Source organism: Zosterops lateralis (assembly GCF_965231275.1).
Source record: "Zosterops lateralis genome assembly, chromosome: 26".
In the NCBI taxonomy this organism is placed as follows: domain Eukaryota; kingdom Metazoa; phylum Chordata; class Aves; order Passeriformes; family Zosteropidae; genus Zosterops; species Zosterops lateralis.
Genome location: NC_139786.1, coordinates 1,633,766 through 1,661,753, shown reverse-complemented (window position 1 = coordinate 1,661,753; position 27,988 = coordinate 1,633,766). Strand labels below are relative to the sequence as shown.

At 51.5% G+C, this 27,988-nt stretch overlaps 1 protein-coding gene across 1 annotated transcript; it reads left to right on the top strand.

Annotated features, from left to right (window-relative positions):
• Window positions 1-1,650: 1,650 nt before the first annotated feature.
• KCNA2 (potassium voltage-gated channel subfamily A member 2) lies at window positions 1,651-4,586 on the top strand. Its single transcript, XM_083878664.1, has one exon. The coding sequence runs from the start codon at window positions 2,770-2,772 to the stop codon at window positions 4,267-4,269; it is 1,500 nt and encodes a 499-aa protein (XP_083734790.1). The 5' UTR covers window positions 1,651-2,769; the 3' UTR covers window positions 4,270-4,586.
• Window positions 4,587-27,988: the final 23,402 nt, after the last annotated feature.

Sequence of the window (27,988 nt, the reverse complement as noted above, 5' to 3'; positions counted from 1 at the left end):
AGAGCCCATGCCAAATAAAAATCAACATGTTAAATAAAATAAAAATCAACAAAAAAAGGAAATTTCTGTGCTGTTAAAAAAATCTGGGGTGTTTTGGGGAAAGGGAGAAAAGGGGAGGAGAGAGTTTACGGGCAGGAGGAAAACGGCGTGTTTTTATATATATATAAAATAATAATAATAATAAATAAATAAAACGCTGAAGGTTGGTTGATCTTTTGGTGAGAATGGGGGGTTTTTTGGCTGCCAGTTCTTTCCTGCAGCTGCAGGAGGATGTTGTTTGTGCTGTTCTGGTGTGAGGTTCAGAGGAGCCAGGGAAGGTCAAACCCAACCAAACTCCTGGGCAGTGAATGGTGGGGGAGAAAATGCAGGAAAAGGATAAAAACTGGGACAAATGCGACCTCCTCTCCTCCGGGCCTGGCAGAAAAGGGTTAAGAGAAAGCGGTTGAATGCTGCAAGCCTCGTCAGGGTTGTACTATTTTTTCTAGTGCATAAGGAGAAGGGAGAGGAGGGTTGCACGGAAAAGGGAATTTTCCAAGAAAAGAGGGATCTGCGGCAAGATCTGCACCTCGGGGGATGGAGAGAGGAACCAACAGGCATAAATGGCCTGGAGATGGCTGAAATCTTTGCCGAGGAGATTGGGACCGCGGGGTTATTTTCCACCTGCCTCCCCTGCCCGGTTCTGTAATCCTGGCTCAAAGTAGACAAGTCGAGTAGGAGCTGAAGAAGGGAGGTTAGAGGGGTTTTTTTATTTCGTTTGGGGAGGGAAAAAAAAAAAAAAAAAAAAAAAAAAAAAAAAAAAAAGGGAGAAAATACAAGAGGTTGGTTGGCCCTCTGCGGGCTGAGTATCTCCCCGCTGCGAGGCAATGCAGGATGAGCCAGGGCAGCGCCCGCCGGGAGCAGGGCAGGGATGCTGAGCACCCCACCAGCCTCAACATCCCCTGCAGAAATCCCACCCGGGCCAGCGGAATTCCCACGGGGGTGGGTCAGCCTTGGGGAGGGATGTGGGGATTGACTCTGGGGAGGATGTGGGGATGGTGAACGGGACTCCAGTGATGCTTTGGGGGTTCTCTCTGGTGGGTAAAGCCGGAACATCCTGAATTACCGGCAAAAAGCACCGCAGTGACCGTGGGTGCTGTGCCCAGCTGGGAAGGCTTTGCTGCCCGGGGGGGGGCTGCGGCTTTTTTTTTATTTTATTTTTTTATTTTTCCCCTCCCTGGCACAGGCTCGGCGGGCAGGGCAGCCCCGCTGGGCTGAGCACAGCGCAGGGAACGCGGGGCTCGCTGTTTTTCCGCCTCTCTCTCTCTCTCTCTCTGGTGTTGCAGTGCGGGTTTGGTTGGGCGGGCAGGTTTGGAGGCCGGGGAGAAGGAGAAGAAGAAAAAGAAGAAGAAGAAGAAGCAGCGGGTGCCCGGAGAGAGGAGCCGAGGCTTTGCGGATGCTCCTCGCCAGCCCCCAAGGCTCGTTACCTTCTTCTTCTGGGTGTTTTTTCCAGGCGATGCCACACCTCCCGAGGACACTGGGGACATCGGCTTTTGCTGAGCTTGGCAGCTTTTCACCCGCGTACCGGAGGCATCAGACAGACGCTCCTCTGCCCTGAAGTGCAGATCTGCAACAGCTCCCGGGAAGACTCTGTCTCTCTGTCTCTCTGTCTCTCTTTCTCTCTCTTCTCCAGTCCAAACCATTACAAGACCTGACTTCCACCATCTGGGAATCTAAACCCCCTCTTATGTCCCTTCTCCTTTTTTATTTTTTAATTTTTTTTTTTTTTCTCTACGATGACTCACCATTATTTTTAACTTTGAAGAGAGAGGAAATTATGGGGATCTTGGAAACCTGTATTTCTCTCTAGGATTTTTTTTTTTTTCCCCCCTCAAGGGGGGGTCAGATAATAAGAGACACTAAGATTTGGCTTCTCCAGGTAATGTGATTTGTTTTTCTGTGTGCCATGGTGGTTTGCAGAGGATGACAGGAGCCGGGACATCAGAGGTCGAGGAGGGGGACTGCGGTGGTCCTTGGGCTCCACATTCCGGCAGCCGCAGGGTTTGGCTGCAGGCAGGGAGGGCAGCGTGTCACCAGGGAAAGGAGGATTGGGAAGGTGGTAAACTCAAAAGCGGAGCTGGAGCTTTCCCGGAGGGTAGATTGCCTGAGATAAGCAAGGTTAAATGTTAATTAACCCTTAGCTGCATGCCTGGAAATGAGCTGAGCCCAATCCTCTCGCCACTTCAGGGCTGGATGGGGTTATTTTTCTTCCTTCCTCTTCCCTTTTCCCCCTCTTTATTTATTTATTATTTTTAAACTTGAATTTTTTTTTATTTTTAGTCAACAAATAAACCCTGGTTTACCAATGCCAGTTTTCCCCACGTTGGTTTGGAACAGGTGATGGTTCCTCAGGTGTTTTTTGTGTTCCACCTCACGGGTTTAGATGGGAGTTGTTGAACTCTGTCCCAAGGAAGGCAAATTAACCCCTCCAGGAAGGGGATAGATGCTCTAGAGAAGGGATCTGCTCTCCTTCCTCCCTCCAACTTTATTCCATCTCTCTCTTTCTCAGCAGGGGCGATTTTCTTTCTTCTTCTTCTTCATTTTTTTTTTTTATTTTCCTCTTTTTTTTTTTTATTTTTTTTTTAATTTAAAATCTCATCCCTTCGCCTTTTCATGAGACTCTTCCAAACCTACGTACCTGTCCTTCTGCAGGATAGTAACCCTGCCCTGAACCCGACCCCACCGCCGGGCGCTGGGAAGAGTTTAGCATAAGGATTTCTTTTAAAGCCCAATATGACAGTGGCCACCGGAGATCCTGCAGACGAAGCTGCAGCTCTTCCCGGCCACCCGCAGGACACGTACAACCCCGAGGCCGACCATGAGTGCTGCGAGAGGGTGGTCATCAACATCTCGGGGCTGCGCTTCGAGACGCAGCTCAAAACCCTCGCCCAGTTCCCAGAGACCTTGCTAGGGGATCCTAAAAAAAGGATGAGATATTTTGACCCTCTGAGGAACGAGTATTTCTTTGACCGGAACAGGCCCAGCTTCGATGCCATTTTGTATTATTACCAGTCCGGGGGCAGGTTGCGGCGGCCGGTGAACGTGCCCTTGGACATCTTCTCCGAAGAGATCCGCTTCTACGAGCTGGGGGAAGAGGCCATGGAGATGTTTCGGGAGGATGAAGGCTACATCAAGGAAGAGGAGAGGCCTCTGCCTGAGAACGAGTTCCAGAGACAAGTGTGGTTGCTCTTTGAGTACCCCGAGAGTTCAGGCCCTGCCAGGATTATCGCTATTGTGTCCGTCATGGTGATTTTAATCTCCATCGTCAGCTTTTGCCTGGAAACGTTGCCCATTTTTCGGGATGAGAACGAAGACATGCACGGCAGCGGGCTGAGCCATCCCCCCTACTCCAACAGCAGCATGGGGTACCAGCAGTCCACTTCCTTCACAGACCCCTTCTTCATCGTGGAGACTCTTTGCATCATCTGGTTCTCCTTCGAGTTCTTGGTGAGGTTTTTCGCCTGCCCAAGCAAGGCTGGTTTTTTTACCAACATCATGAACATTATAGACATCGTAGCCATCATCCCCTATTTCATCACCTTGGGGACAGAGCTGGCCGAGAAGCCAGAGGATGGCCAGCAGGGCCAGCAAGCCATGTCCTTGGCCATCCTCCGAGTCATCCGCTTGGTGCGGGTCTTCAGGATCTTCAAGCTCTCCCGGCACTCCAAGGGGCTGCAGATCCTGGGACAGACTCTCAAGGCCAGCATGAGGGAGCTGGGCCTCTTGATATTTTTCCTCTTCATCGGCGTCATCCTCTTCTCCAGCGCCGTTTACTTCGCCGAGGCCGACGAGAGCGAGTCCCAGTTCCCGAGCATCCCCGATGCCTTCTGGTGGGCTGTGGTTTCCATGACGACTGTTGGCTACGGAGACATGGTCCCCACCACCATCGGGGGGAAAATAGTGGGTTCCTTGTGTGCCATCGCTGGCGTATTAACGATTGCCTTACCAGTGCCCGTCATAGTGTCTAACTTCAATTACTTCTACCACCGGGAGACCGAGGGAGAGGAGCAGGCTCAATATTTGCAAGTAACCAGCTGCCCAAAGATCCCCTCTTCCCCTGACCTAAAGAAAAGCAGAAGTGCCTCTACTATTAGTAAGTCTGATTATATGGAGATTCAGGAAGGTGTAAACAATAGCAATGAGGATTTTAGGGAGGAGAACTTGAAGACAGCCAATTGCACCCTAGCTAACACAAACTATGTGAATATCACCAAAATGCTAACCGATGTCTAGTCGCTAAAAAATCTAGTCCCGTATTTAAAGCTGAAGTGGAACAATTGCAGATATTGAGTGCTGCTCTGCATTGTAGTTAACACAGTATTTTCTACGGTGTATATTTGGTTCTGCATGGGAAGCAATAGCTGTGTAAGTGACTTTTAACCTTTGATTTCCGCACCGAATAAGCGTCCGTGCAAAAAAAACAAAAACAAAAACAAAAAAACAACCCCAAACCATTTTGTTGCCCTTCTCCCATCCCAGGCTCGTGGGTTGCCAAAAGATACGGAAGGGACGGGCACTTGGAGCAGCGGGATGGAGATGCCAGGGGCAGGTCGGGGCCACCCTGGGGTGCCACAACTCCTGGTCCTTGTCCTGGGTGCCAGGCAGCTCCCAGGCTCGGGGAACAGCTGGGAAAGGTCAGGCAGAACTTCCTGGAGGGTGGTTGTAGGTGTGGGGCCGGGGCATGGAGGGTTTGGGCTCCTGCCCCCAGAAAAGCCGAGCAGCAAACGCGGCGCCCGGCTCGTGTTTCATAACTGAAAATGCTGCATGCTGCAATAGTTTCAGCCACTGCAGTGTGCCAGTGTGAGGCCCAGGGGAGGGATAATTAGTGTGACGGCACATTATTTATTAAGTCTTAAATTTTTCTATGCGAGGCATCGGGAGGGACGAGTAAATAAATCAAGAGCTTGGAATTTTATTTATTTATTTAGATGACACTTTCCATCATCGGTATTTCCAGGATCACCAAAGACACCCTCCACTGACACATTGAAAATGAGTTGGGAAAAAAAGCATCTTTTTTTATATCTATATATAAAACTGGAGCAACTATGCTGTGGCCTATAATATATTTATACTGCAGTGAAATTTAACCAGTAATACAGTACAGCTGCATGGATATTCGTTGCATGAATCTGAATATTTAATACACACACAAATATATATTTTCTTAGTAGACTATACAGTATTCATGTTTATAGTGTTTATAGATTCTCCGGTGGCTTGAAGGAGATTCATGGGAGTTAAAAATATCTCCGTTATAGTTAAAAACCGGATGGGGAAGGCGTGTGCTGACAACAGTTGGATAGATATCAGCGCCAAGCCTGAGAGATAAAAAGGCAAAGCCTGAGTGTCCGAGCATCCAGACACCAGAGCTGACGAATGCAAGCCAGGGAAGGTGAGCTGAAAGTTAAACACCTGCGCTCATTATGGGCCGAGTAATTAGTCATTAATCGTGGTGTCAGGAGCAGAAACCACGGCGGATGGGAGAGGGCACGAGGAGCAGGTGGAATAGCCGGTTCCAGCTCTCCTGCCTTGTTTGTTCAGCAGTTTTCAGCCGTTCCCGTAGAATTCCCATGTGTGTGTGTGTGTATAGATATTTAGAGAGCGACTACAGGGCCGAATCCTCAGCAAACAGAGCGTTTGGGGCATCCAGGACTTCCCAGCTCAGCGCTGCTGGGATGGGGGCATTTGGGCTGGAGCAGGTTTGCCTCCCCCTGAAGCCCATAGGGTCACCAGGGTGAGGTGTGTTTTGGGCTTGAAAGCTCCTTTTCAACCCCCTCAGGGCTGGGGGTTTATTCCTTTATGTGGAGTGGGCATGTGCTGAGGTGGCCTGGGTCAGAGCTGGGTCCTCTGAGCCTTTGCTTTGCCTTCTTGCAGGGTGTTTAGGAGCAGTGGGTCGAGGTGGAGAGAGCCTGAGCTTCTCTCTCTTCTTCACCCCCAGTGTTGTTTGGGGATGGGCAAGAGCTGTCGATCCATGGGGAATCTCACCTGCTTTCCCCATCCCTGTGTGGGTTTGCTCGTGTTTTCCCCATTGCTGACAATCCTCAGGGAGAGGTGCCCTGTTCCTCTTCCTGGGCAGGGGGGATGGAGGAAAATCTCTGCCAAGGTCACGGTTGAGCAAAGCCTCCCTGGGCTGTGGAACAGGTTCAGCCAAGGTGAATTTGGGCAGAACTGGGGCATGACCAGCCCTGAAACATTGCAGGAAGGGTGAGCACAGGGAGCCTGGGGAGGGGTCAGCCAGACCCTTCCTTCCTCAGAGAGGAAACCCCTGCTCCTGACAATAATCCAATTGGTGCTAAAGTATCTACAGCAATGGCTCCAAATGCTGCTCCAGGGCAGGATCCATCTTGTGCTGACGGGGCTCCACTTGGCCAGTGGAATCACTCCTCAGTTTTACTTGATTGATTAATTGATTGATTGATTGATTGAGGCCTGGCTATAATTAATTCCAAGTGGATTGTGCATTATGGGGCAGAGGATGAGCAGCACCCACGTGCTGGGGTTCAGGGGTGCTCAGGGCCCCAGCCTGTCTTTAACAGGATCTTGTTACACTGGGAGTCCTGCACTCCCACTTTGCTGTGGCAGCCTGGGAATGGGACACCCTGAAGCCCCTTCAGGCACGCGCACAAAAAAGCCAACGCAACCAAAAGCAATAAATCTTGAATTCTGAAGCTCATCCTGTGGGATGGGACAGGGCTGGCGAGAGTCGCCGGCTCGGGCACAATTCCCAGGGTGGTTGGCCAACTTCCATGGATTGGGCTCGTGGTGGGTCTGTGGGGACATGGGCTCACAGGGGGAGCTGCCTGATGCTGGGTGCCCTGAGCACCAGGTGATCCCATTCCTGGTCAGGGTTGAGGTGTTTTCCTGGTGGTTTTGCTGCAGATGCTTTGGAGGATGTTGACACTCAGTGAGACGTTGCAAAATGTCTGTTTGTTGAACACCCGTGGGCTTGGGGTGGTTTGGAGGAGTTTTGGCCAAAGCATTGGGTGTGTGTTGTGGTGGTTTGGTGAGGAGGAAGGTGAGGTTTTCTTTGGGGAGGCAGGGTTTGGGGCACGGTGTTCCTGTGGTGTTCCCAAGGCCAGGCAGGAGGGGAGAGTGGATCTGTGATCAGGATCCAAACATCCAAACCCAATCTCCAGGCTGGAGGGTCCTGGCTGCCTTGGGAAAATCCACAGTCACACAGCAGGGGTGAATGGGGATGAAGAGAGAGAGGCCACACTCCTGTTGTCACTGAGGTGAGGTGATGACTGTCCCCTGGCCAGCACAGCCAGTCCCTTCCTTAGGACAGATCTGGCCCCTCCTGCACTGACCCTGGAAGATGCTCCAGGGGAAAATGAGCCCTGGTGGGAGAGCAGCTCTGGGCTGGCCTTGTTTGGGACACAAAGAAAAGGCCCAAGGTCAGTGCTCAGTGCTTGGCTCGGTGGGAAGGGTCAGTGAGGGCCATGGCTGGGAGGGATCCACAGCTGGGAGAGATCCATGGCTGGGAGGGATCTATGACTGAGAGGGATCCATGACTGAGAGGAATCAATGTCTGGGAAGGATCCATGGATGTGGGAGATCCATGGCTGTGGGAGATCCATGATTGAGTGGGATCCATGATTGAGAGGGATCCATGGCTTGGAGAGATCCATGGCTGGGAGAGATCCATGGCTGTGAAGGATCCAGGGCTGTGGGAGATCCATGGCTGAGAGGGATCCATGACTGGGAGAGATCTTTGGCTGGGAGAGATCCATGATTGAGAGGGATCCATGGCTGTGGGAGATCCATGGCTCGGAGAGATCCCTGGCTGGAAGAGATCCATGACTGGGAGAGATCCATGGCTGGGAGAGATCCATGGCTGGAAGAGATCCATGGCTGAGAGGGATCCATGACTGTGGGAGATCCATGGTTGTGGGAGATCCATGGCTTGGAGAGATCTGTGGCTGGGAGACATCCCTGGCTTGGAGAGATTCATGGCTGTGGGAGATCCATGGCTGGAAGAGATCCATGACTTGGAGAGATCCATGACTGAGAGGGATCTATGGCTGTGGGAGATCCATGGCTGTGGGAGATCCATGGCTGTGGGAGATCCATGGCTGTGGGAGATCCATGGCTATGGGAAATCCATGGCTGTGAGGGATCTATGGCTGTGGGAAATCCATGACTGTGGGAGATCCATGGCTGTGAGGGATCCATGGCTATGGGAAATCCATGGCTGTGGGAGATCCATGGCTGTGAGGGATCCATGACTGGGAGAGATCTTTGGCTTGGAGAGATCCATGATTGAGAGGGATCCATGGCTGTGAGGGATCCATCAGCCCACACAGCGCAGAAGGGTCCAGACTTCTGCCTCGCACAGAGAAATGGTTCCCCTACAGCTTTTAATGGGATTTGTGCCTGCAGGTCGGAGCTCTAGTGCTATTTCTAGCTTTGCTTCTGACTCACTGATGTGATCTTGAACCAGTTTTTCAGGAGGAGACTGTGATTTTTTTTTTTTTTTTTTTTTTTTTTTTTTCTTAAGGAATGTGGTTTGAGAGAGTCTGGGCCTGTTTCTGTGGAGATGCTGAGCATCCCAATCTCCTCCTGACTCTGAAAGGTGCAAAAATGTTCTGCAAACCGGTTCAGACTGAGGATGCTAAATTAGGGGCTGGGGAAAGAGAGGGTCCCACAGCTGTGTTAGAATTCATCAGGCCCTTAAACAGAGGTCATCTGGTTCATTTCCTCCTCCTGAGGAGCAATTTCCCTCTCTCCAGGCCTGGAGTGGAAAACTGGAGCTCTCTGGTCTGTGGAGGTGCTCCTGCCTTGGCACCCGGAGGAGGCAGCGCCTCTATTTTAGTTTTAGCCACTGTGCCACGGTTTTGGAGAGATGGAGAGCTGTGATTACAGAGCAGGTTGTCTTCTAACACCCAACCTCGTGCCCAAGCCTGCAGGCAGCCCATCAGCCCTTTCAAATCTTCCAGAATATCTGCTGAGGGCAATGGGGTGAGGCTCATGTGCCAGCTGGATGCTACCAAAGTGATTAGGAAAGAAAAAAAAAAATTATCTCTTTGGAGCATGATGTTTTAATGGGAAAATTAATCTCTGCAGCGACTGTGTCAAAGTCCTACAGATTTGAATGCTGAGCTATAAGAAGAAAAGGATCTCTGGATTGGCTTTATGAGAGCGTGGCACGTGGGTGTATAAATATGGGCATATTTGTGCATAAATACACAGAAGGAGAGAAAAAGACAGAGGAGGAGGAGGTATTTCAGGAAGGTCCTTGCTTTGTTATCAGATAATTCCTGGGTCAGCCCTTGAAACGGCTGCCAAAGCCTTGCAGCTTTTCCAGAGCTTGCGATAAATACACTTGGGGATGGGTCCAAGGGAAGGAGATGTGGATCCTGCCTTGGGAGTGGAAGCATCCTGAGGCTCTGGTGGCATTCAGCTCCTCACAGCCCTCTGCAAACAGCAGCTTTGCAGTGTCTCTGTTCCCAGCCCTGAGTCCTGGCTTGGGCCAGTCACCACCATTCCTGTGGCTGTGCAGGGAAAGCCAAGCAGGGGTTGAAGGGATTTGGTTGAGATGCAGGTGCTGTGCTGCACCGAGTGGGCTTTGGGGTTATTGTCTGTAATGGTTGGGGTTTAAGTCTCTTAAACTATGATGACTTTTAGTCCCAGTGTGGTGGCTCCTGTTCTGGGGCCAGGGCAGTTTTATCACAGAATCCTGGAATGGTTTGGGTTGGAAAGGACCTTAAAGCTCACCTTGTTCCACCCCTGCCATGGACAGGGACACCTTCCACTAGACCAGGTTGCTCCAAGCCCCGTCCAACTTGGCCTTGAAACCTTTTCTCAAGATCTTTCCCATGAGACCTTATCCCAAGGTCTTCACCCATGGGAGTTATCTGTGGTGGTCAGTCATGGGAACTGGTCACTGTGCTGCAGGGGTGAAGTGGGCTGAGGAAAGAAGGAGTCAGCCCCAAACCATTTTGGTTTGCACTCAGATGAAGGCTGTGGCTCTCTCCTCACACCCCTGGCAGTGCTTGACCTTCTCCCCATGACACATCCCTTGGTCCCTCCTGTTGGGGACCCTCTGCTGCCCCTGCCAGGAGCCCCAAAGAGGAACAAGGGTTTCCCCCAAGGCCCAGCCCCTGCTCTGCCCTTCCCCAGCCCTGTCAGCACCTCTGGCCTCGGTGTCCCCGTGATGTTTCTGCATTTGGCTGCCCAAAATTCACCCCCCTGCTCAGAAATGGGTGTCCTGTCAGGGGGAGAGGGCCCAGCCCTGGGAGCACAGCACTGATTTACACCTGGGGACAGGATCCCCCAGCCCAGTTGGGCATGACTAGAGATAAATCCCTAATTCATGTTTTTCCTCCAGAGAGGGGATGGTTTGGCTTGTAGGAGCTGCTGGACGTCGTGTAACCACACCAGGACCCACCACGTCCCCTCCCCAACCCTGCCTGGCTGTCCTGAGCTTGGGGTTGGTCTTCTGGGGTTTGGTTTTTTGATTATTATTATTATAATTTTTAATTTATTTTTTTTTTCTGCTGCCTATAAGATGTAATTATCCATTTGCACTTGTTCCCTCATCGTTCGAGACTGTGCTCTTGTCCTTCAATGTCATCCCCGAAGCACAAGGGGAAAAAAACAAATGGGTATTGGATCAACCCTGCATGTGGTGCCTAATTTGAGCAAATCAATAGGAAGAGGAAATCCAAGAAGGACTCATCCTAAGGATGCTGGAGCTGAACCTTTTGTTTCCATGGTTACGGGAGAAATGGGACCAGGAATGGAGAGAGGCCTATAAACTGTTAAAGGAGGACTCTTGGGAATTTCAAGTCATTTAACCATGCGTTTGCTAGACACAACTTTAGACACCAGCTGGATCTGACTTGCACAGTGTTTATAGAAATTCCTGCTTTATTGACAGCTGGGGGTGCCAGGGGAGGGCTGTGGGAAGGGGCTGGGGCCCCCCAAGTCAATAAAGCTGCCTGTTGTAAATAGGTATACAGAGCTGTGTACATACATGTCCAAATGAGCATTTGCTGTCTGGTTTATCATCAGTGTATATAATTTATTCTTCACAGAGTATCACGATTTTTTTTGTAAATATCGGCACTAATTAAGAGAAAATAAATATGTATATTATTGAGGAGTTATTTGGATATCAGTTCTGTGGAGGGTGGGAGAGGAAAAGGACAAGTAATTATGGTTTTTTGGTTGTTTTTTTTTTTTCCTATGAAAACCAAGCCCACGTTCCCCATGTGGTTGGTTTGCTGAAGCCACTCCAGGGATCCCATCCCTATTTCCTTCCTGAGATCCTACAAGTGGTTGGTTTGTCCATGCCCAAGGAACAACTGCAAAAATATTTTCTCTTGCTGTTTTATCTGTAGCAGCAAAGGGCAGGGAAAGTGTTTGGGGCACTTGGTTTTTGTGGGTTGGGGTTTGCCTGTTTGCTCAGTGGCTCTCACAGGCAACGTGGCTGCTCTAGGCTTCTCTTCTCATGCGGAGAACTCACTCTGTGTGCAGGGGATGGGGGACAAACACAAGGAGAGCAAAAATATTCTCCTTCTCCCATGGTGGGTTGGCCCTGCTCAGCTCTGGGATGTGGCACCACCAGGTAACCCAAGGGTTAGTGCCAAACCTCCTCCTCAACCACCCCAGGAGGAGCCTCTGGTGTGGGCTCAGAGTCAAGGTTTGGGTTCAAATGTCACTGTGTGACCCAGGGGAGGTCCTGCCCCATCCTATGCCTCAGTTTCCCTGTCTGTAACACCATTTGCTAAGCTGGATGCAGCAAACTGCAAATCCCAATTCAGTATTAGGACTGAATGTGGCACCACCAGGTAACCCAAGGGTTAGTCCCAAACCTCCTTCTCAGTCACCCCAAACTGCTCGTACTGGCCATGGAGGAGCCCCTGGTGTAGGCTCAGGGTCAAGACTTGGGTTCAAATGTCACTGTGTGACCCAGGGGAGGTCCTGTCCCATCCCATGCCTCAGTTTCCCTGTCTGTAACACCATTTGCTAAGCTGGACCCAGCAAATTGCAAATCCTAATTCAGTATTAGGACAGTGAAAATGTGGGAATGAGGGGCTGAACCCATGGACAGTTCTTGTTGGGGACAGAAGTGACGTTCAAGAACAGCCAATTAGGAATGTGTGGGAAACCATCGGAGTGCACGAAAAGTAAAGTAACAGAAGTGTTTACGAGCAGAGCACCCTGAGGGAAGTGCCACACCATTTGCTGCAGAGCTGAGTGGAAGCAATCCCCAAACTGGGCCACTCTGTGCTCCTCACCCCATCATCCCCAGGCCCAGGGGGGGCTCCAGCTGGCTCTGACAGATGCCAAAACCCTTCCCTTATCACTGTCCTGTTGGCTCGTGGGCTCATAAATATCCAAACACCGAGTGGCACCAGGAGTTTGCAGCAGAGGCTGCTCTGCACGGGCTCTCAGGGCGATGGCAGCGGAGGCTGCGAGGCAGACACGGTAATTATTTTAAATTGCCGGGCTGTCAGCGTGAGCCACCAGCCCAGCCGCGCTCCGAGCGTGCAGGAGCTGCCATCAGGGGTGTGCATCCTCCTCCAGCCGAGCTGTTTGGGCTTGTGCAGCCTTCAAAGAGGCCAGGGAGGGTCGCCCAGGCAAGGTGGAGACCTCCCCACTCTGGGACAGCTCTTTGTCCCCCGTGATCCCGATGCGGTGAGCGGCCGATCCCCGCCGAGCCCAGCCTGGCTGGGTCTGCTGTGCTCACTGACCTACTTTCTGCCACTTTTCCTCGCCGTGTGTCTCCTCTCTGGCAGCCAAAACCCCACAAAAACCTTTCCTGGATCCAACCCAGAGCTCACAGAGACCCCCAGGGTGGGCATGGTGATGGTCCCCATCATGCAGGGACCTGCACAATCTGCAGGGGCTCCTCTCCCTGCCCAGGGCCTCAAACCCTCCAAACCCTGCTCATTTTCCATCGAGGAAGGAGAGGATTCAAGTGCCAACAAAGCACTACCTCTTGCTGTTCTCCTGGAAAGCTCGGGATGCTCAAACCCCATTACAGCCCATCGGGTGCGCCCCAGGGACCAGCAGGAATTTTTAGCCCTCCTGGCTGCCTGTGAGCAAATCTGCTTCCATTTGGCAAAGTGGGCACTGGGATCCTGAGAGCACTTCCTGGGGCAGGGCTGGAGGAAACCATTAACTGAGATGCTGAGAGTGGAAAAGGGAAAATAACCCCAAGCCAGGGATGTTGTTGCCCTCCTGGTGGTGCTCTGTGGCTCTCTGGGGCGCTGGGGAATGGGGTGGGAGGTGCTGCTGAGTTGAACCATCACTGCTGCAGTCCTGGTGATTCCAAAGGAGCCTTCACCAGGCAGGCAGCTGGGTACAAAACATTTGCAAGGGTGGGCGTGTGAAGCAGGGCCCCCACAATCTATCTTTAGGTAACCTCTAGGCAAAGGTTTGGAGCTTGCAGAGCTCCGAGATGAACATTTATCCTGCAGCTCTGGAAATCAGGCCAGGTCTCTCTTTCTCCTTCCCACTTCCTCCTTGCTCCTTCTTCTCCCTCCTTTGCATTTGTGCTCGGGTGTTGCAAAACCTATTCCTGGGAGCTGCTCTGTCATCTGCACCCCAGCACAGTGTCCAGGGCGGGAGAAGGGGAGTTTGCCAAAGGAGAGCAATGTTTGGGTGTATTTAATATGAATCTGTGTTTTTACAGAGTCGGAATTGAATCTCCCACATCTACAAAACATTAGGGCAGACAAATAAGATCCAAGGGCTAAAGCCAGCTCTACCCAAATATTAGAGCTCCCCTTTGTTCCAATGTCACCCCAATTTCATGGAGAAGGCACTTGGTGCCTTCCCCAGCCCAGAGTGCTGAGGTCCTATTGGACATCTCAGTGTCCTCAGCCTCCCTGTGCTGGGCACAAGCCACAGCGAGACCACCTCAGCTTTTTAATCTAAAAAAAATGCTGGGACAGTCTGTACCCAGAGGATCTGGGAAGTTTTTCCCAAAGGATCAGCAGAAGGTTTTCTCCTGCTCTCTGTGGCTGCTGTTGCTGGGCAAGGCTCTCTCACCACCCTGGGTGGGCCCAGGAGCTGCAGGCGTTGATCCATCCCAGGACTCCACGATGTTCCACAGACGAGTCTTTGGGAGGTTGTTGGTTTAAAGGATGCCTTGCTGAGTTCACAGGGACCCAAGGGGATGGGGGCTTGGCAGAGAAACCCCAGGGCTGGCGAGAGCTCAGAGTTTGTTTTTGCTGCTTCTTTAAAGCAGCCGAAAGCCGCTCCCGGCGAAAGCTGAGCTGGAGTTTGGGGAGCTGGAGATGCCAAGGTCATCCTCCTGCTGCTGCTGCTCACATCCCCTTGATCCCAGCCTGGCACAGCCCACCCGCTGCCCCCACAACTGCCCCGACCTCCCTGAGCACCTCTGGGGGGGGCACAGAGCAGGGCCAGGCCCCAAGGATGTGGTTTTACCCAGCGAGAGGTGAAGGTTTGGGGCAGGCAAGGGAAGCAGAACAAATTTCTTCTGCCAGGCACCTGCTCCCTGCCTGGGCAGAAGCGCCGGCGGCGCAGCGTTTGAGAGCGGAGCCTTTTCCGCTTTAGAGCGGGGTTGTCTCCCACTGTCCTTTTATCCTTGGCTAATTAAAGGCAAATCTCTGCTGAAGGAACTCGGGCTCTTCGTAGCTGAGCTTTAATAACTAGAAAAGTGGCTGCGAAATGCTCGGAGGCAGCCGCAGAAATCCTGGGCAGAAATAGCATTTTTTTTTATCTCGCAGCTTTACCAGCTTTGGCTGCGGGGATAATAAATTCCTGAGTTGTAGAAGGAGGCGACGGGCGGATCCAGCCCCGAATTGTCCGAGTTTACAAAGGGATCAGCTGGATGGATGAGCTGAACTCCCAACTCCTCCCTGGCCAGGACAGCAGAGATCCCATGGCAGGGGATTGGAACAAGGTGACCTTTCAGGTCCCTTCCAACCCAAATTCTGTGATTCCATGAGAATACAAGGCCGTGGTGAGGTGCCAGCAGTCCCTGGGGAAAGGCTTGAGTGAATCATGTCCCACCAAACAAAGGTTTTTGCTGCTCCCTGGGCAGCTGGTTCTGGATCCAAGCCCTCCCATCCCAAGGAGGGCTCTGCTGGATCCCACCTGGAAGGAGCATCACTCAGCTCCAGCTGCTGCAGGGGAAGGTGAGGGAGGTTGGTCCCATGTCCCAGATGTTGGGTGAGATGTTTAAAAGGGATCCTGTGGAGCTCAAAACCAGCCTGGAAGGTGGAAATCGTGAAGGGAAGATGGACCACAGCTCCTGCTTTCCCCTTTTGCAGCAGCTGCTCTCTGCCCCTGCCAGCCCTGCACGGTGGGAGGGCTTTGCTCCAAACCTTGTGTTTTATCCCTGTGGGAGGACTGGGCAGGACCAAGGGGAAGGAGCAGGGCTGGGAGCTGATTTTGCAGCTTCAGCTCTCTAAACCCAAGCAGTCTGGCCTGCTGGGGTCACCTGGGGCTCAGTGTGCTCCGTGGAGAGACTGGCACCTCGGAGGGATGGAGGGATGAGGCTCCCCTTGGCTCTTGGCCTCCCTCCAGCAACTGCACAGATGGCTGCAACTTCTTCCACTTGCAGACTAGTCTGATCCATGCTCTTGAGCATTCACATGCTGGTTATTTCCACTCTGTAAAAGGCAGAAGAAGAAGAATTTAACCCTGAAGGACCTCTATCAAATCAGGGAGAAGGATGCTCTGCACTTGTATAACATCTCCCAGCCAGGCAGCCCACAGCGCTTCACTCACAAATGTTTTTGAAGGTTTTGGGTTACTGTAATGCCCTGAAACCCTTAAGGATGAAAAAAAACCCAACAAAACCCAGAGCAATAAAAGATTTGGCATAACAGGGCATCATTTCATGAAGACAGGCACCAAAAATAAGGATATGGCATCCAGTAAGACTGGCAAGGAGCAGGCATGAGAGAGTAACTATTATTATTCTGCTGCTGATGTTGCGTGGCTCTTACACGGTGCTTTTCATTAGGAGCTCTAAAGTGCTTTAGGAAAGAGGAGACTCAGATGTCTGGGCCGTCTGCAGTGATTTCAGCAGAGCAGGGCAGGCGATGGTCTGATGCAGAAGCTCTTACTGCAGTTCACTGCTTGCAGGGCAAGGTCCTAATGGCATTTTTGTTATTCTTCAGCTTCCAGAAATCTCCACGCAGGGCTGTGGTCGTGCCAAACCATTGCAGAGCTGGGGGACATCCCTCCTTATGAACATCCCCCTCCCCTCCAGCCCCCAGCATTCCCATTCCACCTGCAATGGGGGTGCTAAAATCGCAGCACTTCTGATCCTTCCACCAGCAGCTTCCCCACGCTGGGAGGAGGCACGAGGTCCCCGGGGGAGGACACTTGGTGCAGCACCCCCGGAGGGGTTTGTGTTGCACAAGGACGGAGCAGAAAAGGGCAGCACGGAGCTCCTGGCACAGGCTCTGCAGCACAAATTCTCCTCTGATTTTTCCTCCTCGCTCTGGCTGGGGGCCAGCAGGTAACAGGAGTTGCTCTCTCCTGTGGTCCTGAGGATGCCACTGACACCCTGGGGCTCATCCCTGGGGCAGCAGCAGCTCCAGCATCCTCGGGGCAGGTGGGTCCTTGCATTCCCTGCTGCCTGCAGCACCTGAGGAGCTGCTGGAGGTGAAATACTGGACAGGAGTTCAGACCAGGGTGATGCTGCCTGGGTTTGAGGGGCAGCACTGGAACTGCCCTGGAGTCTCCTGGGGGGTTTGCAGTGAGCTCAGCCTTGGCCTGGCCTCCCCCACCTGTGGGGACTGAGGATTTTGGCTGCCTTTGCCATTTGGCTCCTGAAGGAGTGGAAAATTGGCAGAGAATACCCTAGACCAGGCCACATCCATGGGACACGCTCAGGACAGAGTCCAGTGTGCAGGGACATGAAAATACCCCCAGTAAATCCCAGTGAGCACTGGTTTGAGATCCCTCCATTCCCCAGTTCAGCCTTAGTGGTGATGGTGAAAGGGAAAATAACCCACTGGGTTTATCTTGAGTGGTGGGAAAAGGGCACCATGGCCATGGTGGGAATTGTCACAGGGAGAAAACAATCCCTGCCAGCTCCAGAAAGAGCAGCCAAGACACCTTTACCAGAGCAGAGGCTTTGCTTTGGGTCAGTGGGATGGCAGTGGGATGCTCTACTGGTGGGAAGGGGTTTGCTCAGGTGGGCTCTCCCTGCCAGGGGCTCAGGGAAGGCTCGGTTTGGGTCTGCTGTGAGATGTGGCTCCCAGTAACTCATGCTGTCTCTCCACAGCACCATCCCAGGCACTCCTGCTCCTCTCCCCAGCACCACCCCAGGAATTCCTGCTCCCCCTCCTCAGCATCATCCCAGGAGCTCCTGATCCCCTTCCCCAGCACCATCCCAGGAACTCCTCCTCCCCATCCTCAGCACCATCCCAGGAACTCCTGCTCCTCTCCCCATCACCATCCCAGGAACTGGTGCTGTCTCTCCCCATCACCATCCCAGTAACTCCTGCTCTCCTCCCCAGGACCAATCCAGGAATTGGGGCTCCCCCTCCCCAGGACCATCCCAGGAATTCCTACTCCTCAGCATCATCCCAGGATCTCCTGCTCCCCTCCCCATCTCCATCCCAGGAATTCCTGCTCCCCTCCCCATCAGCAGCCACAGAATCCCAGGCTCAGCACAGCTCTGCATCTCCTCGTCTCGAGGATTAAGCCACTCATTTGCCATAAATAGAAAAACAGGGAGAATGTGTTGGAGTGGATGAAATACACCCCAAGAGGCCGGTGATGCTCGGGAAGATGAGTGTGTCCTATCGATCCCTGTCCTCATCTCTCTCCCTGCAATGACCCCAGGGCCCGACCCTGTGCTGGGAATGGGGGATTTATCACCGTGCTGGTGCTCCTTGGGAAGGAGGAGCCCTGGAGATGGACTCCTCACCGTCCTGATCCCAGGAGGAATTCTCCCCGATCGGTCTCGGTGTTGGGAGCCCCGTCATGGTCAGCAGAGAGAGAGAGAAACTCCTCCGCATGATTCATCCGGCTTAATTTAGCCATTTGCCTGGGGGTAAGAAGAGGAAAGCCTGGAAAGAACCTGGGTTTCTGTATTTGTGGTGGAAGGAGTCAGGGAAACAAGGCCAGATGGAGCAGAGATGCCCCACTCCTGGTGCAAGGGATGCCACTCGGATTTCCAGGGCTCCAGGCCTGGAAGACCCTTATTGAGACCTGTGTAGGGTGTTACCCCTGCCCTTAGAGGGGTAACAATTTGTGATGTGGGTGTGGACCCTCACAGAGGACAGCAGGGTCAAACATGGAAGGGTCTTTATTATCTGACTTTAATCTACTTATATACATTTCGTACAGAGGGCCAAGATTGGCCCAAGGAGGTCACAACCTCCTGACCCCATTGGTCACTGTGACCATCAGTCAAATTCTCTCTCAGAGAACAACTATGCAAAACATACTGATAAATTCTAAGAATACAATATTGTTTACATGAAGCAGCGTGAGAATCAGGCTGCAAAGGTTCAAACAAGAAGAAAGCAAGAAAGTCAGGGGCGACAGTGGGGTGACTGACACATGTCCAGGCTGAGCAGTGGGGCTGCAACAGCCTCCCATCCCCAGCTCCATGCCTGGATCCCTGTTATAACAATCCCTATTTTCACAGGGGAGCTGTGAGGATGTTCCCCTCCACTTTCTCATCCAGTGCCTTTCATGCCTGCAGAGAAGAGAGGAGACCCCTGTGGATGCTCCTACAGAGACCCCTGTGGATGCTCCTTTCTGGGCCTCACACCTTTGGCGTGCTGGGATGTGCTTTCCTGGCTGCCTGTGCTCCATCTGCTGCCGTGGTGCCTTGGCTTTCCCAAGGAGAGCTCCTGCCAGGCCAGGACGAGTCCAGGGGGCCAGGAGCACAGAACTGTGTGGCCAGGGGACATCAGGTTCAGGGGACAATAAAGTCCTCGTGTGGCCCTGCAGGGTGGCACCTCGTGCACCAACATCCATGGACCAGCTGAGCTTATTTCCATGAATCCTTTCAGCACAGAACCAGGTCTTGTCAAGGCTTTGCTGCTCTGCACGGATGGATTTCCCTCCTCTGATTTGAGCTGGGTGGTTGATGTGGAGAAAGGCTCTGCCTGTGCTCTGCCCACAGTGGTGCTGCTGGCAGCAAGACCCACCAAAATTCTGGGAATTGCCCCCCAGGGGTGAGAGAGGAAAGGATGAGTCAAGGGCTCCCTGTTCCCATCTTTCCCCACCCCAGAGTCGTCTTCTCGTATCCTCGAGTCATCCCTGCCCAGAACAGTGTTTCTGGTGCTCAAAGATAACCCAGAGGAGCCCCAAGTCCCACCCCTGGCAGTGTGAGGGTCAGCAGGGCTTGGGACAGCCCAGCGCTGCATTTTCTGGGCTACTGACCTTGTTCATCCCCAAGCTCACAGCTCAGGCTGCCTTTGGCTTCCAGCACCCTCTGCCACCCCTCTGCTGTTCCAGCCCTGCACACGTCCCTGGATTTATTCCAGTTTTATGCCTGGTGAGGCTCAGACCTTACGCTGCCAGTTAATGGACCTTAAAATGCCTGGAGATCCTGGCCCTGCTTCCCTGCCTGCACTGAGGGGGGAATTCTGCTGCAGGTGCCCAAATCCCATGGGAGTGGGGATTGCTCATCCCTCTGGGTCCCATGGCAGAGCCCAGACTCTCCCTGGAGGTGAATCTTGCCCACATTTCCAGGCAAACTCCTGAGCAGGAGGCACAGGATGGCCTTTCTCAGGATATCCCATTCATTCCTTGCTCTCAGAATATTTGCTGCAGCCCGTGGGATTTGCCTCCTGGCCAAGCTGTGTCCTCTCCACCAGATCTGTCTACAGGAGGATTTCTGCATCCAGCAGAGGAGGAAAAGATATTTCAATGGATTTGATCTGCAGGAAAATCAGGCTGAATCCAAGAGGAGTGAAGAAGAATGTCCTTCTCAGCATGTCCTGGTGATGTTTCCACCCTGGAGCAAAGCCATTCATTTTTAGTGACTTCCTGCTCAGCTCTTAAAAGCATTGGGGAAGGATGGGCAGAATTTCAATGGCCTTGGGAGAGACAAGAAGTCTCACAGGGTTCTTCTCCCTATTGATCCAGCCCTGCACATCAGAGTTTTCTCCAGGACCGTTGCCTTGGCTGTTCATTTCTCCTCCCAAAGCCTCCTGCAAGGGCCCCAGCAGTTCTGCTCAAGCTCCCACCTGCTGTTTCCATCAATAAAGGATGAGGGGATTGATCAATTGACCATTCGTTGGCTTAAATGGAAACTTCTCCAAACTCTCCCAGGTGATCCCAGAGTGCAATTCCCCTTGGGGGCACAGTGGCAATGTTTAAGAATCAGGAAAATCTCTCCTTCCCTTTTGCTCTTATTTTGGCTTTGACATGGGGCTGGTTTTACCCTTGCTCACTCACGTTCCCATGGGATCCCATTCCTCCCTGGAGTGGGATGGAGAGCTGGCAGTGGGATGGATGTGCTCACCCTGGGACTTGGCCAGGGTTGGGGATACACTAAGAGGAAAGGATGTTCTGCCTTCTTTATTCCCTCTGGAAGGTCTTGGGCAAATTCCTTTCGCACAATCCTCCAAAAAATAATAATAAAAAAAGGACTCGGTGTCCTGGGAGGCTTTAAAACCCCCACCTCTGTAGCGAGTCTCTGCCTGGGGGTGAGGAGGAGCCTTTCCCGGGGTGTGTCCCCCCATCAGCCTGGCCAGGTGTCCCTGTGTGGGGCAGGAGGAGGATGAGGCCAGGCCAGCAGCCCCAGACTGTGTCCCCTGTCCCCTACGTCAGCCTTGTACCTCTCGCCGTGGTTCCTGCGCTGCATCTTCCTATTTAGAGGAAATCTATAAAGCACTTAGTACAGAGAGAACCCTCCGAGGCCTTCTGCGGACAATTGATCAGCCCAGGCTTTCAGCTCCCTGATTTCTTCTTTTCTTTTCTTTTCTTTTCTTTTCTTTTCTTTTCTTTTCTTTTCTTTTCTTTTCTTTTCTTTTCTTTTCTTTTCTTTTCTTTTCTTTTCTTTTCTTTTCTTTTCTTTTCTTTTCTCTTCTCTTCTCTTCTCTTCTCTTCTCTTCTCTTCTCTTCTCTTCTCTTCTCTTCTCTTCTCTTCTCTTCTCTTTTCTTCTCTTTTCTTCCCTTCTCTTTTCTTCCCTTCCCTTCCCTTCCCTTCCCTTCCCTTCCCTTCCCTTCCCTTCCCTTCCCTTCCCTTCCCTTCCCTTCCCTTCCCTTCCCTTCCCTTCCCTTCCCTTCCCTTCCCTTCCCTTCCCTTCCCTTCCCTTCCCTTCCCTTCCCTTCCCTTCCCTTCCCTTCCCTTCCCTTCCCTTCCCTTCCCTTCCCTTCCCTTCCCTTCCCTTCCCTTCCCTTCCCTTCCCTTCCCTTCCCTTCCCTTCCCTTCCCTTCCCTTCCCTTCCCTTCCCTTCCCTTCCCTTCCCTTCCCTTCCCTTCCCTTCCCTTCCCTTCCCCATTTTCTTTCCCATTTTCTTTCCCTTCCCATTTTCTTCCCCACTTTCTCTGTTTTTCTCTAGGGTGCTCAGTCCATCTGCACACTCTCCTCCTCCTCCTTGGGGGGCTCCAAAACCTCTGTGGGTGGGTGGGATGAGACAAGAGGTCAAAGCCCATTGTGCCCCAAAGGCTGGAGATGTTGCCACCAAGCTCAGAGGGAGGACAAAACCCTGCTCAGACACCCTGCACCTGCACCCAGGAAATCTCCACATCTGGCTGGGACCTGCCACAGCTGCCTCAGCCACAGGGGCTGGTGCAGAGATTTGGTGCCATCCCCGAGCAGGGAATTGGGAAAACGTTTCTTTTTCTTCACAGAAAAATGATGACTCATTGACTCGAAGCCTTTTGTTGCTGTTGCTGTTGTGGGAAACATATTGTTTTGATTAATATCTTGGCTTGGGAATGGAGATGAGGGAAAAAAAGATTTGAAGTTATCAAAGCATCCCGTTGGGAGAACAAAATCTCTTTTGTTTCAGGTGTTAAGTTGGTTGAGAAAAAGATTTTAAAAGGTTAAACTGAGTGAGGAGCTTGGCTTGAGAGCAACAGTCATTCAAACACTCAAACTCCAAATTGCTTTGGTGTCCCAAAGTCTTCATTTACTCTGATTCCAGCAGGGGAAGCCAAAGGGCCCCCAGAGGTGACAAAGCTGTTTCATGGGAGCCCAGAATGGTTTGGGTTGGAAGGAACCTTAAAACTCATCTCATTTCACCCCTGCCATGGGCAGGAACACCTTCCACTATCCCAGGCTGCTCCAAGCCCCATCCAGCCTGGCCTTGGACACTTCCAGTGATCCAGGGGCAGCCACAGCTTCTCTGGGCACCAGTGCCAGGGCCTGCCCACCCTCCCAGGGAAGGATTTATTCCCAATATCCCATCTAAACCTACTTTCTTTCAGTTAAAAATCATTCCCCCCATTGTTTCCAGTCCAGAAGTTGTCTTTTTAAAAGGATTATAAGGTCAGGCTCTGTTGAAGTACTTTGGACCTGGTTTTTATCCCAGGATGGCCCCAAAGGCTCTGTGGTGGTGGAGCTGCAGATCTCAGGGGTGGCCCAGGCAGGATTTGCTGGTGCTGCCTGGTCCCTCCTCCTCTGGTGACAGCTCCAGGACTGGGACACCCCACCAGGCTGTGGAGCAAGAGCACAACCCCTCCTGGGTTATTTCTGACCTTTCCCTGGAGGATGATGAAGGAATTTGCAGTCAGAGTTTCCTGGGGAGGAGGACCAAGAACGCCACAAACACATTTTCATGTGCTGGTGCAGGGAGACATGGAGGAGTGAAGAGCACATTCAAAACTGCTCTTGCGAAGCTGCAAAAACCCAGGAGGAAAATGCCCAGAGCTGCAGCAGCTGAGGGGACTCAAAGCTGAGCCCTGGGGAGAGGTGGAGGTGAGGGGACAGGGAGTGGGACACATCAGGAGTCCCCAATTCTGCAGCCACAGCGGCAATAATTGCTCAACAATTTGGGAAAGGTCGTGAGACACCCAAGTGATGCTGAAGCAGAAGATGAAACTGCCCAGGTTGTGCTGTTCTCCTCCACACTGTGAACAAAACCAGCACAAAGGCACTGCTGGGATGGGCTCTGTCCCTGGAGCGGCTCCTGATCCCTGCAATGAGCTCCCAGATATTCCCAGTCCTTTGGGATCAGGTAAATAACTCATATCCATGCTGAGAGCTGGGAGATGGCCCAGGATCGCGTCTTCCTTTTAATGTCAGATGTTGTTTTCTTCTTTTCCAGGTGGAGGGAAGAGCGCAGGGAGCTGCAGACCAGAGGAGAGAGAATTTGCTGATCTTTTTTTTTTGGCAATCATAAATTCGAGTGAAATTCCACTGAGGTTTTGAGCCAGGGGAAGGGAAGGAGAGGGGAGGAGAGTTGAACCATGTCCTTTGGATATTCCTGTATCCTACAGTGGAAAACATTCCTTTCTGAAGTGCTTTTTAATTTTTTTTTTTTATTTTATTTTTTGGAAGGGCAGACAGGCTTGGAAATTTTCTCCTTCTGGAGATATAAATCAGTTTTCCCTCAGTTTTCTCTTGTCCTTTCCCCAGTGCACACAGAGCCAAAAAAATACCCCCACAGCATCTGCCACCCTCCCTGTGCCCCATCCCCAGCTCATCCCTTTCCAAGGTGCTGCTCCCTGAGCTGGGGGCTCTGCTCAGGTTCATCCTCCCCAACTTCAGCTCGAGACATCTTGGAGCTATTTAAATATTTACAGCAGACGGTGGTAAAAAAGATTGAAACATGAATTATTCACAGCTTCGCTTTTATCTTGGCAGGGGCCGTTGTGTTTAGCAGGGAGGATTCCTCTGCCAAGGGATGGGCTGAGCTCGGGAATGTGGGGAGGGACTGGGGGGCTTGGGGTGGGCTCGGGGACACCGGGTGAGCACAGCCTGGGCAGGGGGGATGGAGCTGCCATTGATGCTGGAGGGGTTTGTCCCTCCTCCTGTGCCTCAGTGGCCCAGGGATGGGGCTGGGGAGGAGGTGGTGGGACCCTGCTGATGTTGGGAGGGTGTCAGAGGAGTCCAGCTGTGGTGTCCAGCTGTGGTGTCCAGCTGTGGTGTGTCCAGCTGTGGTGTGTCCAGCTGTGGTGTCCAGCTGTGGTGTCCAGCTGTGGTGTGTCCAGCTGTGATGTCTATCTGTAATATCCAGCTGTGGTGTCCAGCTGTGGTGTCCAGCTGTGGTGTGTCCAGCTGTGGTGTGTCCAGCTGTGGTGTGTCCAGCTGTCATGTCCAGCTGTGGTGTGTCCAGCTGTCATGTCCAGCTGTGGTGTGTCCAGCTGTCATGTCCAGCTGTGCACCATCAGCCTGGCAATGAAAGAAAGACTCCCTGGATTTTTGCCGATGGGAAAAGCTGAATTTCCCATTAGTTAGTGCATGAGTGGGCACACACCACGCCTGGGGCTTCCCTAAGAGGTTATTCAGCTCTAATAATAATAAATAAATAAAAAAGTGGGATGATTCTGCATAGTCGTGCCGGTGGGGTGGGAGAGAGGGATCCTTCCTGCTCAGCAGATGGGGAAATGGGAAATGAGGCGTCAGGAGCCCATTGGAGGAGGAAAGAAATTCCAAAGGTTGCACCGAGGGTTTGCCCAGCCTCTCAATGAAGGGCTGGCTGTCCCATCCCTGGGAAAGACCCATAATTTTTTTTTTTTTTTGCTCACAGAGGAGAATTAGTCATTGCTGGCTCAAAAAAAAAACAACAACAACAACAACAACAACAACAACAACAACAACAAAAAAAAAAAAAAAACAAAAAAAAAAACAAAAAACAAACAAACAAAAAAAAAACCACAAAAGAAACAAAAAAAACCACCACAACAACAACAACAAAAAAACCCCCAACCAAACAAAAAAACCCCCCCAATCCGTTCCCCCCCAAAAACCCAAAAAACCACTAAAAATTCCTGAAAATATCTAAATCAACCTTATTACATGGAAACAGAGCGCTGTAACCACGTTACACTGGGAAAATAAATCCTCACGGCATTCAGGAGAAGTGGTTCATGTCCTGTACTTCGAAATACTGAGAAATATGACCACAGGTCATCAGAAATACAAGACAGGTGAGATGGGCACAGAGCAGAGCCAGGGGAAGGTCAGAGAACTGTATTATCTGGGGCAAGAATTTCCTGATTTCACCATTTCAGGAGCTGGGAATGGGGAATGGGAAGGGAGGATGCTGCAGTGTGGACTCGATATTTTCTGAGCTTGAGAAGAGTCAGCTCTTTTCAACAGTTTTTCTTTTTCCCAAATCAACCTTGTGTAAACAATATTCCTTTCCCATAACAACAGGTGTTGTTTGCTATTTCTGTTCCTCAGCCAAAGGGAGAGGTGTCAGCCCTACGGACCAATAATGTGCCTTTTTAGGGCAGCACGTTATAAAAGGGCTGAATGAATTGTAAATAAAACCTCCTGATTTCTGACTGGAGTCAAACATCTTTATTTCATGTCCTATTGCAGCCCTGGATTTGGGGTCAAACAGCGAGTCCATCCCCATCACCTTTCCCTTCCCATTTCCCATCCACTTCCTAAATTTTCACTCAGATTTTTACCCCACCAGCAGGAAAAGCAGTTCAGGAAATCTGGAGCCTTCCACAGCTCTGGATTAGTTGGACACTTGAGGAATGAGATGAAAATCTGGTGAGCAGCTCCACCTGCCTGAGGTTGGGAAAGGACCTTTAGCAAAAGCAAAACCAGTTTGGGGTTTCCAATTTTACTGGGACAGCCAGGGATGTGCTGGTTTTGGGGTGGAGGAGGTGAATAAGGCCAGGCTGAGCTTAGAGGGAGAAGGGGATGGATTTAGGTGCTTAGGAGGGAATAAAAGCCTGTCGGAGCCATGTCTCAGGCAGGGGATGTTGTGACAGTTCTCTGGCAGCTCCTGTCTCATCGTCCTCCCCTGCGGCATCCCGGGAAAGGGAAAGGAGGATTGTTAATGGAAGGGATGAGGCGAGGTGGGCTCCTGTGGGTTGGTTTGTTTTCCACCAGCCAATTTCATTGTCTCCTATCAGGGTGAACACCGTGGAATTATTGGGGGTGGTGCTGCCTGAGGAGATGGAGGGAGCAGGGGAGGGATGGGGGGGGATGGAACGGAAGTTTGGATTTCCCCCAAAAAGATGAATTCTCTACGTCCTCTGGTTCAATCTTTGTTGCAACATCTCCCTGCTCCCTCCCAGCAGCCAGAGCCAAGCCCTGCTGCAGCTGATGTCAACCCTAATTCCACCACCTTGTCCCCTTGAAAAATCCCAAAACTACAAAATCTTCTGCACAGTGATAACCACACCACTGTCTGTCACACATTTGTGACTTGCAATTCTTCTCTGCTTGGAAGTTTTTCACATGGACCAAAATCAAAGCCTGTGTCCTCCTGGGCTCTGTGCCAGGCAAATCCCCCTGGACAGACCCCAGACCCCCCTGCACAGACCCCAGACCCCCTGGACAGACCCCAGACCCTCCTGGACAGACCCCAGACCCCCTGCACAGACCCCAGACCCCCCTGCACAGACCCCAGACCCCCTGCACAGACCCCAGACCCTCCTGGACAGACCCCAGACCCCCTGCACAGACCCCAAACTCCCCTGCACAGACCCCAGACCCTCCTGCACAGACCCCAGACCCTCTTTTTGGGGTCCCAGGTCTCTCTACCGAGGTCTGTGACTTTCCCAGGGTGTCCAGAGGGATGCCCTGGACTCCAACACCCTCAAGCCCTTTCTGCATCCACAGCTGGATGGGTTTTGTCACTGGGAATGGTCTGGACCCTCTCAGAGCCCAGGAGAGGAGGATTTGAACAGCAAAAAGGGAACTGGAGCCGTCCCACCCCTCATGGCACAGCCCTAAATAAAACACAGGCACCACTGTCCTCTTCTGGCTGGAGCTGTTATATCACAGCCAGGAGCTCCAGGAGCTTTTTTTGGGGTGAATTTCCCTGCAGAGGGTGGGATGGGGAGACCTAAATTCCTCAGCAGCATCACCCTGGGGCTGGGTGCAGATCTGGGGAGCTCGGGGTGTCCCCTGGGCTGTCCCCAGTGCTGATGGATTTAAATCATCATTGTGGTTTGCTGTGCAAACAAACACTCCTGCAGGGCGCTGCTGTATTTCCATCCCCCAGACAGCGGCACTGTTGGATTACATTCCCAGCACAAACTACTTTATGATTTTTTTTTTTAATTATTTTTTTCATTTATGGTTCACTAAATCTTCTCCGGGAGGAGCACGAATTCCCCTGCAAGGTGAATTTAAGATTACTGACAGTCACTTTAATTTTCTCCGTCGTTTTTTTTCCCCCGAGTCACCCGTGGCCAAGCAGACCCAGTGAGCACAGAGCAGACAGGAGCTGCTGCTCTGGAGACACCAGCAAACACTTGGGGATGTCACCAGGCTCCTGCTGCTGCAGGGACTCAGCTGGAGAACCCAGAACAGGCAGAGCTGCTCCCTCAGGCTGGGGATGGGAAGAGGAGCAAAAGGAGCAGAGCTGCTCCTCCCTCGCCCTGTGGGAAGGAATTTTTGGGCAGCTCAGCCCTCCCGTGCCTCAGTTTCCCCACCTTTGGATGGGGTTTTGTGATGCTGAAGTGATGCCACACTTGGCCTTGTTGTGAGTCCCTGTCGTGGTTTGAAAGGAAAATGAGTGAGAGGCTCCAAATCAGAAATATAATTTAAGAAGAAGAAAGGTAAAAAAGTAAAATAAAATAAAATAAAATAAAATAAAATAAATGGTTAAATAGGCAGTTTAAGCAGATTATAACAACAGCAGGGGTTTTTTACATGTTTACTGGATTTTATTTTGACTAAACAGACAGTTTAAGCACACTATATAATTACATAATATATTAATAACTACATAATATAACTATATATAATATAATATAATATAATATAATATTTTATATATAATATAATATTTTATATATAATATAATATAATATAATATACCTATATAATATATAATAACTATATAATATATTAATAACTACATAATGTATTAATACTATTACTACGCTTAATTTTTTTTACTAACAG